Below are 18,895 nucleotides of genomic sequence, written 5' to 3'. Positions count from 1 at the left end.
CAGATGCATTAGTAAGTTATCATAATTATAAAATATAACTTCAGCTTTGAAGAAGTTGAGGAGGGTCCAGCCTTGATTAACAAGACCTCAAATAGATCTAGACCGATGTTATGTACCCATTTCCTTGTATCACATTGACTATTATACATTAACAGTCAGCAAGTTTCTTTCATAGCAGTGTATTCTCGTTTATTACCAACCTGCATAAGGTGCTGCTGGATTGGCTGAGAAGCAGGAACACCAGCTGCCCTCTCCTGTTTTTTGGTGGATGATGTTTGTTTCTTATGCTGTGCCAGGTTAATTAAAGTGCTAGTAGAAGACATAGGTGTTCCAGCAGGTGCAGGGAATGTTTGAGTGGTTGGTGGAGGGTTCCAGACATCTCCAGCTTTGTACAGAAACTTAGGAAACAGGGACAACATGGACAGATCTTCTAGTTCCTTCTTGTGTTTTTCTAGTTGCTGCTTGTGATGCTGCAGGCTGACTAGCTGCTGTTTGTGCTGCTGCATCACAAGAAAAATGCATTACTCACAACAAATTGTAAGTAGTAATATTCATTTGCAACTAAGTACACTGATATTCCACAATAGAAAAAAATCCTTGAAATCATGTTCTCAAACACATTAATAATTCATCACATTTAAACAACAGGAAATCATAGCCATGATGGTTTGGATATCTGAACTTAATTACTCTAGATTTTTACGGTATATCTTAGTTTCGATTGAGAAGATTATCAAGCACTTAAGACCCCGTTGACTACATTACTAAACACTTCAAAGTTTGTCAAAAATACACCGCTGTGCGCCATATTTTCAACTTTCCTCTCAAGGTTTGAAAATGTGGCCAAACAAACAAACATCGATAGCTGTACTTACATATTCAGCTAAAAAGAATAATACAGTCTTGTAAAGTTCTTGTCATTTACTGGGATGACAAGAGGAAGACTTTTTTCAGGTGTGGCCAGAAAAATTAAAAATTTAAGTACCCAAGGTGTATTTTCAATGGATTTGAGTGTACATAACGATTAATTTAAGATTCCCAAAATTCCTGGGAAAGAACTCTCCAACAAGCAAGGTAATATTAGGATGAAGGAAGAAAATTGATTTTCCCTAACCTCTAAAACAGCATTTTTGCACTACTCAGGGATTATGGAATTCCAAAAGATTTTTTAGTGCACATGTTTAAAAAAATCTTCTTTAGGCAGCTGATATACCCAGTGTTAGTGGAAAAGGTTATGCGAGCATTTTCCTTTACTTTTTGTTAATATTGCTATTGCTAAGATTCCAGGAGTTTCTCAGAAGAGCATAGAGCAGAGAGAACTCTCAAAAAGCCCCCGAAATCTCTAGAAGAAAATCTCAAAATTCGTGGTTTTCCAGGCATTTTAGCAATGATCAGTGCAATTACTGCATTATCAGGGCAACTCCTGTTATTACCTTTAACATCTGAAGTTCAACTTCCAGAGCAACCAGAGAATCAGTGACATTTGGCAGTGTTGGAGCCAATGTTGATGAAGAAGGCATTCCACCAGACGTCATTGGAACAGCCACGGATGGCCCAGGAGGCCCCAAACTACCACCAGGTATTTGTTGGGTGTCACCTCTCTCCACTCGGGCACCATCACTAGTTGAACAGCACACAAAATGAAGGGGCTGAACTTCTAAGAGCCCTTGACAAGCCAGTGGGGAATTCACACCACTCCAAGACTCATGGTCAGAATTTCCTGAAGCAAGTGCTCCCTTAACAGCCAAAGATAGTCCACTTAGACCATTGACAACTGGTGGGCTCTGTGGGTTGGTGGGGGGTTGAGGTACAGCATCAAAGAGAACAGGATCTAAAGGGCATCCATACAGACCATATCTAAAGAAATAGCAAACATGGTATTAAAATGAGACAGGAATGCACTACTGCTACTCAGGTTTAGCAGTTTTCAATTGCGTTTTGAAAGAAAGTAATATAGAATTGCTTTGGCTTTACTTTGCTATGCTCTGGGCTGGTTCAAAAACCCACACTACAAATGTAGTTAACCAATCACATGCAAAACAAAACCAACCACTATAACTCAGCATTTGATATCAAAGCACCGAACAAGGTTATGTGAGAGAACTAGTTTGTGTATTTGAATGATATGAGCAGTGCATGCAAAAAAGTTGTATGCAAAAGATATTGTACCCTCTAAGTTGGCCTTAACATACACCAGTCAGTCAAAGTAGTCTTGTAGTTTGTTTGGTTCTTACTTGTGATCAATCAGAGCAACAGATGTATAGATGATGTCAATACCATTCTTATTTGTTCCTTTGTTATATAAAACAAGTGGATTCCGTGCTGCCATGTGACTGTTCAGTAGCAGATCACAGAAGACGTCAAAATGTGGTAAGAACATCAGTGATACACTTGACTATCGCTTGTGTGACATGTTTTTGTTCTTCCCACACTTTGATGTCATCTGTTATCTATTACTGAGCAGGTGCACGCCAACATGGGATCTATTTGTTAACTAGACAACAGAATCAGAAATTTGCCAGATGCTGCAATGGCATTTCCCAAAAGCAACACTTTATCCCTCAACTTGTCCTTTCAAAAGAGTGCCCTGTGAAAGCACAAAGATCAGAAGAGTTGACAGCATCGTAGACAAACACAATCTCAGACCTTCAACTCATGTTTATTTAGCAATAATAGCAATAACCTTTCTAACCTTGCTCTTAAAAACAGATGCTCTCGAAGTCTTACAGTGGCAAGCCTTGATGATAAAAGTTCCAGCAATTCTAGGCACACAAAGCTGGTGAGAGTGGAATCTGCCTGAGCTGCAAATCCAGTTAGTAATTTAAACAGCCACTGAACTGCTCCAGAAGATACAGCACATGGTGTTGCTTGCAGGACATCCAGGATCGCATCTAGTAGAGATCTTCTAAATGATGATGTTGAGTCAGAGGAGGTCCTCTGGCCAGCAGCTTTCCTAGAAGACAAAGGATGATATAAATTCCACAATTTCTAACCACAAATAGGTTAAGCCAGCTTCAGGACAAATCATGCCATCTTACATGTACTTTTGTTTCTGTACCACTAAGTGACTATGTTTTCTACTCCTGTATGGAATTCTACAATGTACCGGTAGTTCATTTAGAGGATTTCTACTGGTACTCATTTATGCACCTGGGTGGTGAAAGACACTGTGAGTGTAAAGTGTCTTGCACCCAGAACATGATACAACGACCCACGCCAAAGCTTGCAGCCTGATGCTCAATGCAGTGAATTGCTAATATTAGTGAAATTTCACAGAGATCACACTTCAGAACCTTGTGCATTGAGTTTAGAATGGACCATTACAGTTGCACTGGGAAGGAAGGGAGAGATTTAAGAGGGTTATCAGCTGTTATGTTAACCTTGCAAGCCTGAAGTGATACTATGATGTACTAACCTGAAGTTTCTTCTCACTACCCCCAATTATTGTCTACTAACATGACTGAATAATTCACAATTAAATACAAATTAATACAATAACTTTTGCACATCTCTTACAGTACTTCTGCAATATGGAAATCCCCCCAAAATCCCCCCAAAAATGTCACTTGCCCATCGGGCAAGCAAAGGACAGAATCTATTAGCCCAGCTGCAAAATCCAGTAGCCTGGCTCCTGGACACAACTATCTTTGTAAAGTGAACTCAGCTACAGTAATTGCATTGTAAAACATGGACTATACCTGCCACACATCATCAAAAGTCTGCTACACTTGTGAGCAATGCTTCGTCCACAAGACAGAAAACATATCTGAATCAACTTGGGTAAATGGGTCTCCACCTCCTGTACCAAGCTGTTGTTCCTGTTAAGATGTCAGAATAAACTGTCAACATTCACTTTATCCTGCCCCTCAGAAAGTCATTGGGGACATTAACAAATAGAATCACAAAAGTGATGCAGAGGACATTGTTAAATATATGACTCATGTTGCACTAAAGAACTTTATGAAGATATTTTCAGTTTATCTACCAGTTTTACGACTACAACCTTGGTTGCAAGTGTTGAAAGGCTTCTTCCTTCTCACCAGTGTCCAATGTTGACACATATTCTGAAGTTATTATAGTGTAATGATTTTATGTTTTTGCACATATTCCTATGCAGTTTATCCACAGTTGTGGCTCCAACTTAATACCGTATAGCTAATGCACAATTCTAACTAGAAACACCAAACCTTAGCTCTCATGACCTGCGTGTGCTTGTGTGTTTTAAGTGGAATCTTTCATAAAGATTGTTGTTGTCAAGTCTTTTAACAGAACTCTGAATGTCTGATCTGACTGTAGTTCATATATGACTGACTTATTTGCATGATTATCAAAAAAAAAAAGATTATCAACTTAGCAAGTACAGGTGTACCATTAAAATAAAATTACCCAGTATTGCAGTTGACACAAATGCCGGCAATCCAGCAGAGGAGTTCTAGTGCCAGTTTTCTTCCATCATTAACTTTTGTGGCCCCAAGCACCGGCTCAGATCCCACAACAATGTCAAGAAGTTGTTTGCTGCTGTCCTCCAGCAAGCTGCTCCTCAATTTGTGGCAGTCAGCTGGGAAGTTGTTTTTAAACCTTGTCACCGTTATTGACACCTCTGTCAAATCCTCATTGGGACCACAGCTGTCCAAAACAATCAGCAAAATTCTACTGCTGGACTTGATCAGTTCAGGGCTTGTCAATGTCACACGGCCATGTCGTCCAGTGCTATCAAGCCCCAGTTTCAAATTCACAGGGCCACACACAACAGTGTTTTGCTCTCGAGCAGAGGTCAGAATACCTTTCTTGAGATGTTCAGCTACAAGAGGTGTGAAGGCCTTGTGATTTGGTTTAAAGGAACCAGGATAAGGTGGCTTCACAAGGTACACATTTGTTGTTGGCTGAGTAGTCATAGGGCTCAGTGAGAATCTGATGTCTACATGGCCCACATGGCAGTAACGTGGAAGCACAAGCTCAACAACTTGTTCCTTGGTCAAAAAGCTGCAACATTTGTAAAAGAATGAGTAAGAACAAAATGTGACACATTGAATCTGATGGACAACCTGGAGAGTGAGATGATAGATCAGGGCATTATTTTTGTGCATCAAAATTTCTTTTAGCATGAAAAGTGAAGTGACTACTTTCCATTCATAAAATGTGTTGTTCTAGAAAATATTAAATAAATACTATGCATGTCCCTTCAATGGAAGGTTTTGGGTGTGAGCTTCTCCCTCCACTCAGTTTAGTGTCATGCTTCCTTTTTTTAAAGGAGGGTCAGTGGTCTGATGGTTGGTGTGTTTGTTTGAACCCTGATCAGGGTCATTGTTTTGAATTATTGGGCAAGAAAACACGTAACTCCCACAGCATCTCTCTCCACAAGTCAGATGTATAAATACATGTAGGTACTAGCAAATTGAATTTGGTGGGGGTGGGGGGGGGGGGGGGAGGAGGAGGAGGGGGGTTTAGTCCTGCAATGAACTAGCACCCCATCCAGGGAGGAGTAAAAATATTTCTAGTTGCTTCATGCTAGCATAATTGTATTAGCAACATAAAACTGCCTTAAATGCTCACAAATCATGATTGGTTCCTTTCTAGGTGAGATTTCATCAGTAACTATGCAGTTTAAATTATATTGCAGTTCAAAATCATGAAAATACCATGACCATAATCTTATGCTAAATCATTTCATGGCAGGTTCATACAGTACCTGCTACTGTCTGATCGCAGTTTCCATGTCCTGGTATGCAACACAGGGTCTAGCAGGCTGTGTTGGTGAAGACGCTGTTGATCCTGCTGAACCTCCACCCAAGATGATGGCACTGAAGCAGTGAACCTTGGCATCAATGTAACAAACTCTGTGAGCTGAACCAAAGACAGCAGGCCTGCCATAGTGACTGGTTCATCAGGGTCAAGAGCAACAGCTGCAAACGTAATGCAATGATCAACATGCTACTGCATGCCAGAAATTCCTATTTTAATTTATACAAACTTATGGTAATGTTTTATAAGGAAGTGTAAACATTACATGAGATGCTGCAAATTTCTTTCTCACTGTTAACTGCTTACAGCTCATGGTTATGTGATACTTGAAGTAACTTTCCCACTGCATTGCACAGAGTGGACATACCAGGATGTGTGCTTGTATATACAAACTATGCATGGAAGATTACTCCAAATACTACAAAATTATAGCTCAAATTTAAGGAACAAAAAAGAAGTACAAGGGGAGGAAAGTGTAAAACGACTGCATTCAAAAAATAGTGCGGATAAATAACGACAAAATATTAACCTTTTTAAAATAGTCTTTTCTGTTGCTTATTACCTGATTGTGACCAAGAACCTGCTGAGGTTGCCTGAGGAGTGCCATCTGTACTCTCTTCTCCCATGGTACCTAAACTTGCTTCACCAGCCTGCTGGTGCCGCAATCCAAGAAAGTGCATCATTCCATCCTCTGTGCATGCACAAAAGCAGTCCATCCCTGGACAGTTCAGAACATGTGTAATCCTTGAGGCCCCATTTGTGAACTTGGTGAGAATATTCAGAGAGCTTGCATCCATAAGGACGACACTCTCCCTGACAGCTGCCACCAACAGCTGACTTGGCGAAGAATGCTCTGCTTCGGCCTCTTGAAAGCAGAGGTCACCTAAGTGATCATGGCTTTCAAGGGGCAGGGGAACTATGCTACTGAATAGACCATCAGTAGTGGCAAAGGGTTTTGTTCTTGTAGGCTGTTGGGACAACGTTCTCTTGCCATCATTGATAACTATTCTGTACACTGCAAGAGTCGTTTGATTAAAATTATGTTCACAATTATGATTGTTTGGATTAATTTCTTGCTTAGAATTATTTGCTGCTTCTGCTGAAGAATCATCACTTGATTGAACTATTGTTTCAGTTTTTCTACTTGAGCCACTGGGAGCCGACTTCACTTTATCATTGCAGGAACTACATACATCAAAACTGATCAACAAATATTGACCATCCCCAAATGGGACTACGTTGGACACCTTACAGCACTGTCCTTTGCAGACTACTGACAACCCTATACACTGAAGTTCCCTATATCTATTTGGTTCCTCTTTAGATTTGTTAGTCTTTCCTTTGTCTTCATTCTCACCAGCGATAGCCTCGGCAAATTTTTGCAACACAGATGAATGAAGTGTGTCAGGAGGAAGGACTGGAGGAGGGGGAGGGGCATAAACAGGAAGCTGATCATACATCCAGTCATCATCACTCCCAGATGGGGTCAGCATCAACATTTCCTTTTCAAGTTCAGTACTGCTGTCAACGTTGAAATGCTGCTTTGAAGTAGTTTCTCCTAGCTTGTTTCCTGAATCTGTCAAGATGTCATACACTAAAATGTAGGGGTGAAGTTGAGTTCCCGCTGTGGCATTTGAATCGTGTTTGTCCTCTGCTTTTACTGCATCACTTGTCAGGTAGTTCTTTCCCACAAATGTTGCTAGCATTAAAGTTGCAGTGTGTCCAAATGATTGACATTTCTGGCTGGCATTGTTTGTTGGATCTTTTCCACAAGAACACACAATAGACACCGAACAGACAGTTAACTTGTGTTTGCCATTTTGTTGATCTGAAACAGTATTTTCAGATGGACTGTCAGCAGCACTCTTCTCCTCATCTGTAAATAATGCAACCAACATGGATTATATTACATAAATTAGGATGGAAATTGTGTGGGAGTTTATTATTAAAAAAAAACCTGGAAAAACACTTCTAACACTCATTTCCAGCTTCCTCTTTTCTCTGTTTAAAAACAAGGCTTGGGGCACAGCATTTCATATTGAAATGAGGTTTTTTCTTGCATGTTTATTGTCTTGCAACTCAAACTCATTTCCATATGAACGGTTCTGTAACGGGACTTGTTTTGAAACAGAGGTAAAAAGCAACTTGTAAATGGCTTATTGCATAACAAACTGTTCTCTCTTATTTGAGACTCATATTTAGAGTTGAGCCCACAACTGATTTTAGTCAAACTTTACCCTCCTCTTTTTATGCAACTAAAAAAAAAGACAGGTAGAATACCACACCATACATCTGTTACAGCATATACCTATGTCCTTTGATTGATCATGACTAAGAACGAATCAAAGTGCTAGAATAATGTTGGTGACTTATCATATAGAAGACAACTAAACACATGCACTAAGGTTAACTATCAATGAAAAGTAGACTACATCAAAGCTACATTGTAATCAGAACATTATTATTCACAGCTTTGAAAACAGACCACAGCAAAGTTGTACTATTTAAGATTTGCACCTTGTCTGTTCTCGCATTCTTCACTGGTGTTCTGGTGTAGTGTGGGCGAGGGTGTAGACGCCTCCTCTTTACAGCTTTCTTCACCATTGCTAACTGGAGTAAGTGCTTCACTCACACTTTCTGAGTCATTGTCTTGTTCAGTAGATGTGCCTTCCATATCTTCTTCATTCTCGGGCTCAGCCCAAGCAATAAAGCTTGTTGGAGGGCCAGTTCTTGTGGACAAATCACCAACCTGTACATCTGTAACCTCATCAGGGAGATCAACTTGAAACTCAGTGTGGATCTGCAATTAAAAATAGACTTTTTCCATGTAATGTAAAGAAGCCTATGCATAAGAAATTGGAGGGCCATATTTAAAACTTACAAAGGATTTAAGACTGTCTTAAGTTAGTAATAAGTTAAGCGCAAGGTTAAAGCCCCCCCAAATTGTCAAAATTCATACAGGAAATAGTTTAAATCACGTGTTAGTTACGCAATACTTCACAATACAGTTATGAGGTTTATACAATGAAGGTTTATTCAGGATGCAAATAAATGGTTGCCAACCTTAAGCTCATCTTGGATGTTCCAGATGATGACATGTCCATCTTCACTACACGTTGCAATATAGTGGGAACAAGAGCTCTCGCTGATGACCTGCACCAACGAAAAGCAAGGTATTTGTGCAATCCAATATTCTAAGCTCAAGTACTTCCTTGTCCCTTGAAAAGAACTCATTGCATATGCATGTACAGGTATTGAACGCAACCTTACCAGTAATCTTCATGGAGTGAGAGTGACAACTAAAGTTTGTACAGACACGGTAGCAAGACACCAGAGTCTCACAGGTATTGAACATGCAAGAAATTCCCAGTCTTGGGGTGGGATAGGATTGGATACCAGTTGCTCAAAATGAGATGGAGCTATTCCAGGACAGTATGAATTTTAAAAGGGACACTGTCATAGCTGATCATTGAATTTTTCCTCCATTTTCGTAATATACCACCAAACGCCACCAAATATGAAAGCAAATAATTTGGTAAAAATATCAGAGCAATTACAATGAGTGTATAATTTGTGGAAGGACACACAGCATAACAAGACAAAATACATGATTCCAAGAATATAGTTAGAGTGAAAGCCCAACACAGTGTACCATTACTAACATGGCTTGACCAACTTACTTTAACATGAGTTGATTCATGAGCACAAGCTGGAGCAGTAGCTAGTGACACTAAAAAAACAATGGCAGGAGACAGAATCAGAAATTGCTGCATGGCATACATGTACATCTTCAACCAGGCCACATGGAAGAAAGAAAATTGATTTTTGAAAGCCTTAACTGTGAGTTAAGGATTGTGACCTTTTATGTAAAAAGACCAACACTATTCAAGAATCTAGTATATAATAAATCTTACATAAAAAAAAATTAAAGCCAAATAGATTTGTGCATATACTGCCAGAGACAAACCAACTTCAGTGCCAGCAAGCCGGGCCAAACTCCTTGATTTCTCAGTTGCCCAGAACCATATAAAGTGGCCCTGGATTTTCTGCAGCTCTAGTTACATGAAACACCAGCCACAGCCTCTCTTTTGTCCAACTATTTTGACACATTCAGGAGTTTTTGTCAATGCTGTACAGCTTTTGTTAGCTTCCTGAGCATCTTTCTTATTCCTCAGTTTTTTGGTCGACAACTGCTCAACCAGTGAGGGATTCAACATTTTGTCAACGATTGTTGTGTATTAAGCACAAGCATGTGTGATGACACAGAACAGACAGCAAATTACTTTGGGTGAGTCTGGAGTCACATGGCGACAGAGATATCAAAATAACATCTCATTATGGATTCAGTTCCCGTGGAATTTTGCAGTTAAAGAACCACACATTTACTGATGTTGGTGAAATTAGAGTTAAGGAGAAGAAAAAAGACAAAGTCCGATTAAATTACTGGTTATTTTATCTTTTAATTATTTTAATTTTGTATTTTCTAATAAATCGCACTGAAACATTTCGTATTGTAGTTGCGTATTGGGCAATTAAACCTAAATTTTTAGTCGTCCAAGTTTTAGCCCTGCCCCCAAGTTTCTAGCGAGTGAATGGCCAATGACAGAACTGAGTTGACAATCACTCAAAGGAGACAAGGGTGAGTAGCCTATTTCTTTTTGCTTTGTAATGAAACTCATTAGATTCCAGTTCAAAGCCCACAATTTTATCTATTATTAAGCCAAAACTAGAGAATAATCTGTCCTTTCAAGAGTAACCAGGTTGCAATCATGTTCAGTCAGTGAATATAAAATTTTGGGAGAATCGATCAGATTTGTGGGTTTCCAATAGAACTCGCTTAGTCCCTTACATACACTTATGATTGTTCCCAGAGAGCTATGATGGACTTCACCCACCTGACATAGGAACATTTTTAGTGTGGTCTCCTCTCACAAATGAACAGTCTGGACAATGGCGCTCATGCTCTGACCTGACAGACAGAATGACAAGTCTGTTACAACCGCCAAACTTAAAAAATAATGTGGTTGTTTCTATCAGCCAGGAGCTTCATTATATTTTGTTAATAACACATAACGTATATGCTTGAATTAGCGCCCCCCCCTTGCATAAGCGCTCCCTTTGAATAAATGCTCCTCCGATCAGCCAAAATTTAAAATAAGCGCCTCCCTCGAATAAGCACTCCCTCCCCTCCCCCCATTTGACAAGTAATGAGACAACAGAGGATGTATAGTTTTCATTGTGTAGTATTAGATTTGTGCATTGTTTCAGTTTGTGAACATATTAAGTTTGGAAAAAAATTACAAATGCTAACGGTGCCGCGATTTAAACTTTAGGATCAGGTTTTTATGTCAATAAACAGCTTATGCTGTTGTTTACACGCAGATGATGCATTAAAAAAATGATCATGTCAGGCTACGATTTGGGAAAAATCAAATAAGCACCCCCCCTCAATTAAGTGTGCCCCTTGAATAAGCATCCCAGTCTTCTCCTAAATATGAAATAAGCGCCCGAGCGCTAATTGGAGGATTTATAGTACATGTATATTGTACAATTATTGACAAACTTATTGAATGAGGAGGTGACCTACTAACCAAAACCTGCTTTTTTCTGGATAGAATGTTGTTATTTCCACCTAGCAATGTCTGACATTTTGTATTGTAACACAATCAATCATTACAGCAAATGCAATAACTGAGCGTGATAAATGCCCAACCTGAATCTGCTGTCTTTACTCACCAGGGTTCATCAGTTGGTTCCCAACACACCAGACACACATTGCAAGTAAAACAGAGAGCTCGGTCATCTCCACGATTACTAGGCTGAAAGAGAAAAAGACCCAAAATAGTAACATAATAGGGCAGAGAAGCAACTAAGAGTACATGTAACTAAATAAATCCAAATCTATTGCTAGAAATTGTACGATCTACAGTAGAAAATTTTTGATTTCAGCTATATGTGGTTCATTTTTTTGGAGTTAGTTTTAAGAACAGTTAACTAACTCAAGAAAAAGGAACAACTGACAGTTGGACCCTGCTAATTTGTACTTGGTTATTTCAAATTCCAAAACCATCTCAAAACTATTTCCCATGGATCTGACTTTCAGTCATTTATTGTCAGCTATTTTTCAAATTCCCGCTATTTCGAACTATTTTTTGTTCCCCAGAGGGTTCAAAATAGTGAGTTGACTGTATAGTTGATATCAAAAATTAACTGAAATCAATAATTAACTACAACATATATTCAGTTCACCCTTTTAAAAGAGTTAGCCTAGGCAAACGAAACGTCTCTCTAAAATAACACAAAGTTAGGAAATTATTCTTTGGACAAATCAGAAAAGCAAAAGGGCAGTAGAAAGCTTTCATTTTCGTAAAAGATACAATTGGCACATAATTGTGCAAAATCAAAATTTACAGTGGTTAGATAATCAGATCCAATAAGCAAGGTTGACCTTGTAAGGATCATGTCACTTAGGCCAGAGTAAAGCATCCTTTATCCATATTTCAGTGTCTGTATTAAACAGGCTAATGTAAGACAAAATATTGAGCTTTTTGTTGAGGAAATGAAAATGTTTATATCAAGTGTCCATACTACCAGTGTCTGTATTAGGTGGGTTAATGTAAGACAAAATATATGAGCTTTTTTTTTCAGAGGAAAACAAAACTGTTTATATCAAGTGGGTGTCCATATAGTGGGTGTCCAGTGACATCTCAAACTCACTTGGTGATAAAAGCCAGCTTTGGCCATAGCTTCTGGATATGCCCACCTTAAACAAAACATAACTTCCATTAAATATGGTTCACAGGGCAAACTGATTATGAATTAATGTTTTTTCTTGGACTTCAGGCGGGTCAAAGTAATACTCATTTTTACTGAACAATAATTCAAATTTTATAAATATTGTTATCAATATTTAAATTGTGACTCAAAATCAATTTTATGACCCATCCATGGCGTAATATACAGTACCTCGGGGGTGTAACTAAGGGCCACAAACCATAACACCTGTACCGCCTGAGTATACTTGATGACACTTGATGTTATGAGTGAACTTGTCTTTTGATGATACCATTCGCCCACAAAGTGATAAGTTTGTTATGGGTGTGAAGATCACAGCAACATAGGACTTAAAACTTAATGACAGCCCTATACCTGTATTCTTTGTGCGGCCACGACGAAAATGTCTTTCTTCTGACTGCTTCCATAAACATTGGAGATTTATTTCCAGGTAAACTAGGCTTATTGTCAGTTGTGACTACTTCAAGCAGGTACATTGTCCTGGACTGCACGGCTGAAACCACCGGGAGGGCTGCATGATTCTTACAACTTCTCTGAAGGTAAGTGATCAGATCGGCAAAGGCTGCATCCAGTGCACTGCAAGCATACTTTAACTGGCAGGTGCACCACTTTGAAGGAAAACATGTAAAAATTAGTAGGTAAGGGTAAAGTCTGCATACGAGCCACCTGGCCCATCAGGCCGGAGCCTATCCCGGTTTCTGTAGCATGAAGCGACTACAGGTGTAGGGTTATTTCTACTCCCCTCCTGGATAGACTGTTAGTCCATTGCAGGGTTACAACCTCAGCACTAAATTCACCGGTGCCCATTTTGCACCTGGGTGGAGAGAGGCACTAAGGGACTAAAGCAGGACTCGAGATTAACTTTTTCGTTCGGGAGCCAGCTGGCGAGTAACGGAAAAATTCTGGTTGCCAGATTGTAAATTTTGGTCGCCAACTTATTTTATATATAACTCACACAAGAACACGATTTTATACGTTACTTAGCATGCAAGAAAAGTCACAATTGAAGAGCAAAAACAATTAGACATAACACGAGTAACACTTAGTTATAAAGCTACCGTTGTTCTCCGGTGATGTGTCTCTGGTGCGAAGATGATGGTTGTCTCCGTAGTCATTGTCAATGAAGGGAAGTATAAAACGTTTTAAGTCTGTGGTTTTCATTGTGAGACAACCTCGGGTCCTTGCGTATTTGCGTATTTTATTCAACAACTGATGAAGGATTCGAAGTTTGGATTAACCTTTAGGCCGAATCTTCATTCCCCACACGTAAAAACTCACGTAATTCCTTCAACTGATTGGTATCTGCCACCATTTTAGCAGCAAATGAAAAGCACATGGTTTTGAAGTGTGCCTGCGATCCCAGTTTTGGAAGAAGCTGCTGAAACAATATGGCGCGCCGTGAACGCAGTATCAACGTGTTGAAATACGTTCAATTTTTTCAATTATCTTGTAATATTCAGACATTATTTTACTGGGAATGGAAAGGTGAGCTGTATACTAGCTACCATATCTGATTGATTTCCTAATATAAAGATCTAAAAACAAAAGTTGTGTTGTGGTTTTCTTTAGTTATCGGACAAAATGCGAGTCATCAGCTGCCGACCAGTTCTGAAAATTTAGTTGCCAGTGCTCAATTTTTGGTCGCATTGGCGACCAGTGAGTCACAATTTCGAGCCCTGTAAAGTGTCTTGCCCAAAAGCACAACACAGTGTCCCTGGCCAGGGCTGGAATCCGGGCCACTTAATCAGGAGATGAGCGTACAAGCTATGAGGCCACCACGCCTCCCATACACAAAGACAATTTGGTGTTCAGTGCAGGGAGAATTTATCCCCTACTCGGGGGCAAGGAACTAAGCAGGGAGAATTTAGAAGCTGGTTGGGTCAGTTCCCTTATGAGCAAATGAAGTTATTTGAGCAAAAATTCAAGTTCCAGAACTACCATAAGAGATCAAATTATTGTTTTAATTTTAATCTTTAAAGTTCTAATTAATCATGCTGATGAGAATTTTTTTCAGACTCGTAAAAGTTTGCTGGTGATAAGCAAGCTGTAATGCTGATTTTCTCTGCACCCTGCAGAGACAATGTATAATTACCTTGATTGCTTTGTCATGGCTGGAACTTGACAGTGACTGAGCCTTATCCACTTCTTCCTTTAACATTGAATGTACAACCTTCATACATTTCATCCTAACGTCATCTTCTGCAGCAGAGATACACATCTCCATAGCTGATAACAACTGGAGAGCCTGGAAACATAAGACAGAGCAGATGTACTATAATTAGCCAGGCAAAATCCTAGCCAGCTTAAACATGTACCATGTTCCTCTCAAGTTACACAAACACACATGGAAGTTTGGGAGAATGAGAGATGCTGTGGGAACACAAGCCCACAGGTGAGTGTTTCCACAGTTTTTTGGAAGCTATACCTAAAAAGTTACACAATCTCTATCATTATCATTTATTTTCCACAATATAAAAAAAAATACATACAAGCGCAACAAATTAGATAGGGTAACTGGGACCTCCAAAAACCACTAGGCTTTTAGCAGAGGCCACCTTAATTGCCAATGTAGCTTTACTTTTTAGCTTTGTGTGCATGGCTTGAGCAATTCACCATTATTTCATTAAAAATGCATCTATATGTTTCTTCCAGCTGGAAAAGCTTGTTCAACCAGTATTAGATATATAAGAAAAGGATGTAGCTGTAAAAATAACTAATCTGAATAAGCTGAGGAATGTACTATTAATAATTTTTTGTGATTTTACTGCCACTGATCATGTTCTTGACACAATTACACTTTTCAAAACTACAATGTAAGCCTTATAAAGTCAAACACCCATGGCAGAGGGGTACTTGCTATAATGGCCTACAGGGGGAGGCTCTGCCCTAAAGGGGTACCTTTTTCAGGCTTCAGGTATATAAAAGGGTAGGGATTTCATAAGTTGAAGTATATGAAAAGGTAGGGAAATCTGTCATTTAGGTATTTGAAAGGGACTCTAATTAAAATACTTCGCACAGACCCACCTTACAGCTGTATCATCTAATTTATTAAGCTTTACATCACTAACTTCATTTCAAGGGTTTAGAAAAGAGACGCGATATTCTCAAGTACGTATGTGAAACGGATAACTTTTTCAATGAAAGGTATATGAAAGAGGTACCTTTCATGTCAAAATGGTATACAAAAGGGTAAGGCGTTGGACTTCGGGTGAAGCCTCCCTGTATAAAACTTTGTTGAGTCCCTTCCAGGCCAAACATCTAATAACTAAACTTTTCAGAAGCTTTCTTTTGCTCCAAACTCTGTTGAGAACTATAATCAAAAGAAATGATTGATGTGTCATTGTTGTCTTCATTGTCACCACCAGCACCACTGCTGCTGCCAATGCAGTCATCAGCAACATCACTGTCATTGTTGTCAGCATTTCTGATTCCCCAACTGGAAAATAGGACCTTGTGATTGTTATAGAGTTTAACACTTACATCTGAGAGGGTTAGCTCCAACACAACTGGATCCAAGCAGGGACCTTTAAGAGGAGGTTGTAAGATGCTGTCCAGCAGCAACACACCATTGAGATCCTTCCGTAACCCAGAGACATATCCATTTGTAATGAACAGCTTCTCCACTTCAGGACAAAATCTGCACTGCAGAGGCCCTGTGTTCTCTAAGTAGACAGAAAAAATGGACTCCACTAATTATATTACATATATTACAGATATCATGTGAAGTAATACTTGGGAATCATTAGCAAAGAAACTCTACTTTTTTTTCACCTAATATGTTGCATGTCATGCCATAAGTCATAAACATAATCTTATATTCTAAGCCTGTGCGCATAATTTATCCACGTCTTATTTCCCCTGTTCCTCTGCAGTCCATGAAGGGCATTTTGTAGTGACAAAATTATTTTGAGATTTAAAACAAACCCTTCATATATAAAATGTGGCAAAAATCAATATCTCAAGCAAAGTCATGCAGACAGCAATTACACTTATCAGATGAAATGCTACAACACTACTGAGGCCCCTTTCTAATTTCTTGACAAAAGAGTGAGCACATGTACACAGGTGAGCCATTTTGCCATTTTACAGATTATGGATTAAAATTGTTAATTATGACTCAGCATCAGTGGTGAATGTTCACAGTTTCAGTTGACCTGCACTGTTTAAGACCTCTGTTTTGATTCATTCCTGTTAATAATTATTTGTACCTCTTTTGTTCTTAGAGCTAGGGGCATTGTTTGTGTTCTTTATCTAATATCTTGTTTGGCCAATTATAAAGAGCCTTGTAAACAGTGCAAGTTGCCCCCACAGTTCACAATGTCACAATGTAATACCTCCACTTTTCCATATTATCAGTTTGCAAAAAAAAAGGCATGCCCAATAGCCTAGGAAAAGTGACCACTAGTGGATTTTGCAGTCAATCTAGTGGATTCTGTCCTTCACTTGACCAATGGGCAAGTGAAGTTTCTTGGGAAAATTTGTGAGGAAATTCAAATTACTGAAAAACTGCAAGACATGAAATTTTGTGGAGACAGTGAGAATGACTTTCGGGCTGTTACATCATAGCTACAGCTTGCTTTTTGGACAAGCTCAAAATTGGTTCTTTTTGCACCCTGACATATGTTTCTCACAGTTCAACTCAATCTTTGCAGTTGGGACTAACCCTATGCAAAAATATTGACGTAAGGTATTATATAATCTTAACGTGACTAAATTGAAAAGTGAATTTCAAGAATGCTAGCATAAATTCAACGACTTTTCGTAGCTTACAGACAGTGATTACAGCGAAGTTGTTCAAGTCTGGTTCACCCTGAAGATTCTGAACGGCTGGCTGCACGTATTGAACAAGATCGATTTCGCTTTGTGGAACCATAGGTAGGCTTAAGATATATTACTGTACAACAATAAGAATTATGTTAATTATTAAAACCTCGCGTAAAGATGACTTGTCAGCATTTTGAGCAGTTAATTCCTAGGTAATTTGCTCAAACAGTAGAGGCAAAAAAGGGAACGGGCAATCTTATAAATCGTTTTCACATCAAAATCACATGCTTCATCTCATTAAACAGACCTGCTGTCGATGTTCGCTTCAAACGCAAACTGGAACGCGCATCCACAACCTCAATCGTCCCATCCTCGAGCGTACAGATGAAGCAGTTTGACGCTGGGGAAAATGTAACTGAGATTGGACGGCCACTGAACTGAAGGCACCCTTCCTCCTCAAAATACCACTCCTCCTCGGCCGCCATATTTGTGCTTCGACATGGTTTCGGGAATGACTGAGGGGCCAGGCCTGCTACAAAGCCACCAAGCCTTCCCTAGGTCCGTTTGGCGTGCAAAGTTATAGCCTTTACGCAGACCCAAACTCTTACCCTGAAGGCTTGAACGCACAGGGTAGGAATGCTTTTGACGTCCTACTCTGCCATAAACAAAGCAAAAAGATACTCCATTCCAGAGATCACGAGAGATCGACAATTTTACAAGTAATCTACTACAGCAACCTAGTACAACTAATATTACGGGGCGTAGTACAACGGGGTGCTAAAGGGCAGGTGTGTCCGGTCACGAATCACGAGCCTAGTTTCCTTCAGATTACGAATCATGTGTATGTTTTACATTATTTCACAAATCACGTATTTTAACTTAAGCTAACTTACTTTGGCGTCCTGATAATAGTTTACAATGGTCAATTTGCGTAGCATTTAGTTTTTTAAAACCAAAGGTATCGATGGAGAGCAGAATTATTTAGAAATACCGAGTCTAGAGTCGAACCTCTCTAATATGGACACCAAAGGCGCAGAATGAAGTGTCCGTATTAGAGAGGTGTCCGTATTGGAGAGGTCACCATGATGGCGCAACTTTTAAGTCTGTATTGTACTGTATTTGCATTTGTAAATGTAAGTTTTGAAAACTAACATTTTGACCTGTTCTGGCATTGGTGTTGCTGATCTGGACGATAAAGTGGCAATGTTTGTGTAACCGTCGACAGGATAAGGTACATACCGCAAATTATCGACACCTGGTCCCCGAGTGTCCGAAATAGAGAGGTTAAATTTGTATGAATTTGCTCCCTAGGACCGAGATTTAGTGTTCTTTGTCCGTTTTGGAGAGGTCCGCATTAAAGAGTTTTTTTTTTTTTAGAGGAAATGTATGAGAATTTTGTCGGTACATAGGAAACTGTCCGTTTTAGAGAGGTGTCCGTACAGAGAGGTTCGACTGTAAATAAATTCTTATTCTCGGATAAAAGATAGTTCATTGTTGCTCGTTTCATTGTGCTTCGTAGATTCTTCCTCCAAGAATGCTGTCTCTTTGAAGCTTTGTTCTTTATAGCAAATTTTAGCTTTTGCTCGGACTGCAC

General features: G+C 39.3%; 1 protein-coding gene across 2 annotated transcripts in view; it reads right to left on the bottom strand.

The window, feature by feature from the left end:
• Window positions 1-17,829, bottom strand: part of LOC110046757 (dual E2 ubiquitin-conjugating enzyme/E3 ubiquitin-protein ligase BIRC6-like) — a 41,583-nt gene extending 23,754 nt beyond the window's left edge. The window contains exons 1-17 of one of the 2 annotated variants that reach the window (XM_089292541.1): window positions 17,609-17,829; window positions 16,018-16,199; window positions 14,630-14,782; window positions 12,892-13,145; window positions 12,460-12,505; window positions 11,479-11,561; window positions 10,638-10,711; window positions 9,423-9,472; window positions 8,806-8,895; window positions 8,260-8,542; window positions 6,305-7,618; window positions 5,690-5,903; window positions 4,387-4,983; window positions 3,699-3,818; window positions 2,693-2,953; window positions 1,434-1,857; window positions 201-500 (exon numbers count right to left, since the gene is read on the bottom strand). In XM_089292541.1, coding sequence (XP_089148667.1) covers window positions 201-500; window positions 1,434-1,857; window positions 2,693-2,953; window positions 3,699-3,818; window positions 4,387-4,983; window positions 5,690-5,903; window positions 6,305-7,618; window positions 8,260-8,542; window positions 8,806-8,895; window positions 9,423-9,472; window positions 10,638-10,711; window positions 11,479-11,561; window positions 12,460-12,505; window positions 12,892-13,145; window positions 14,630-14,782; window positions 16,018-16,199; window positions 17,609-17,786 — 4,623 coding nt within the window. In that variant the 5' untranslated portion in view covers window positions 17,787-17,829. The remainder of the gene's footprint in view (window positions 1-200; window positions 501-1,433; window positions 1,858-2,692; window positions 2,954-3,698; window positions 3,819-4,386; window positions 4,984-5,689; window positions 5,904-6,304; window positions 7,619-8,259; window positions 8,543-8,805; window positions 8,896-9,422; window positions 9,473-10,637; window positions 10,712-11,478; window positions 11,562-12,459; window positions 12,506-12,891; window positions 13,146-14,629; window positions 14,783-16,017; window positions 16,200-17,608) is intronic. The other variant, XM_089292542.1, reaches the window with a different exon arrangement.
• Between the last annotated feature and the right edge of the window lie 1,066 nt (window positions 17,830-18,895).

Source organism: Orbicella faveolata, unplaced genomic scaffold (assembly GCF_042242905.1).
Source record: "Orbicella faveolata isolate gen_17 unplaced genomic scaffold, um_ofav_v1 contig_24, whole genome shotgun sequence".
NCBI classification, from domain to species: domain Eukaryota; kingdom Metazoa; phylum Cnidaria; class Anthozoa; order Scleractinia; family Merulinidae; genus Orbicella; species Orbicella faveolata.
Note: the sequence above shows the minus strand (reverse complement) of the source record. Positions and strands in the feature narration are given on the sequence as shown.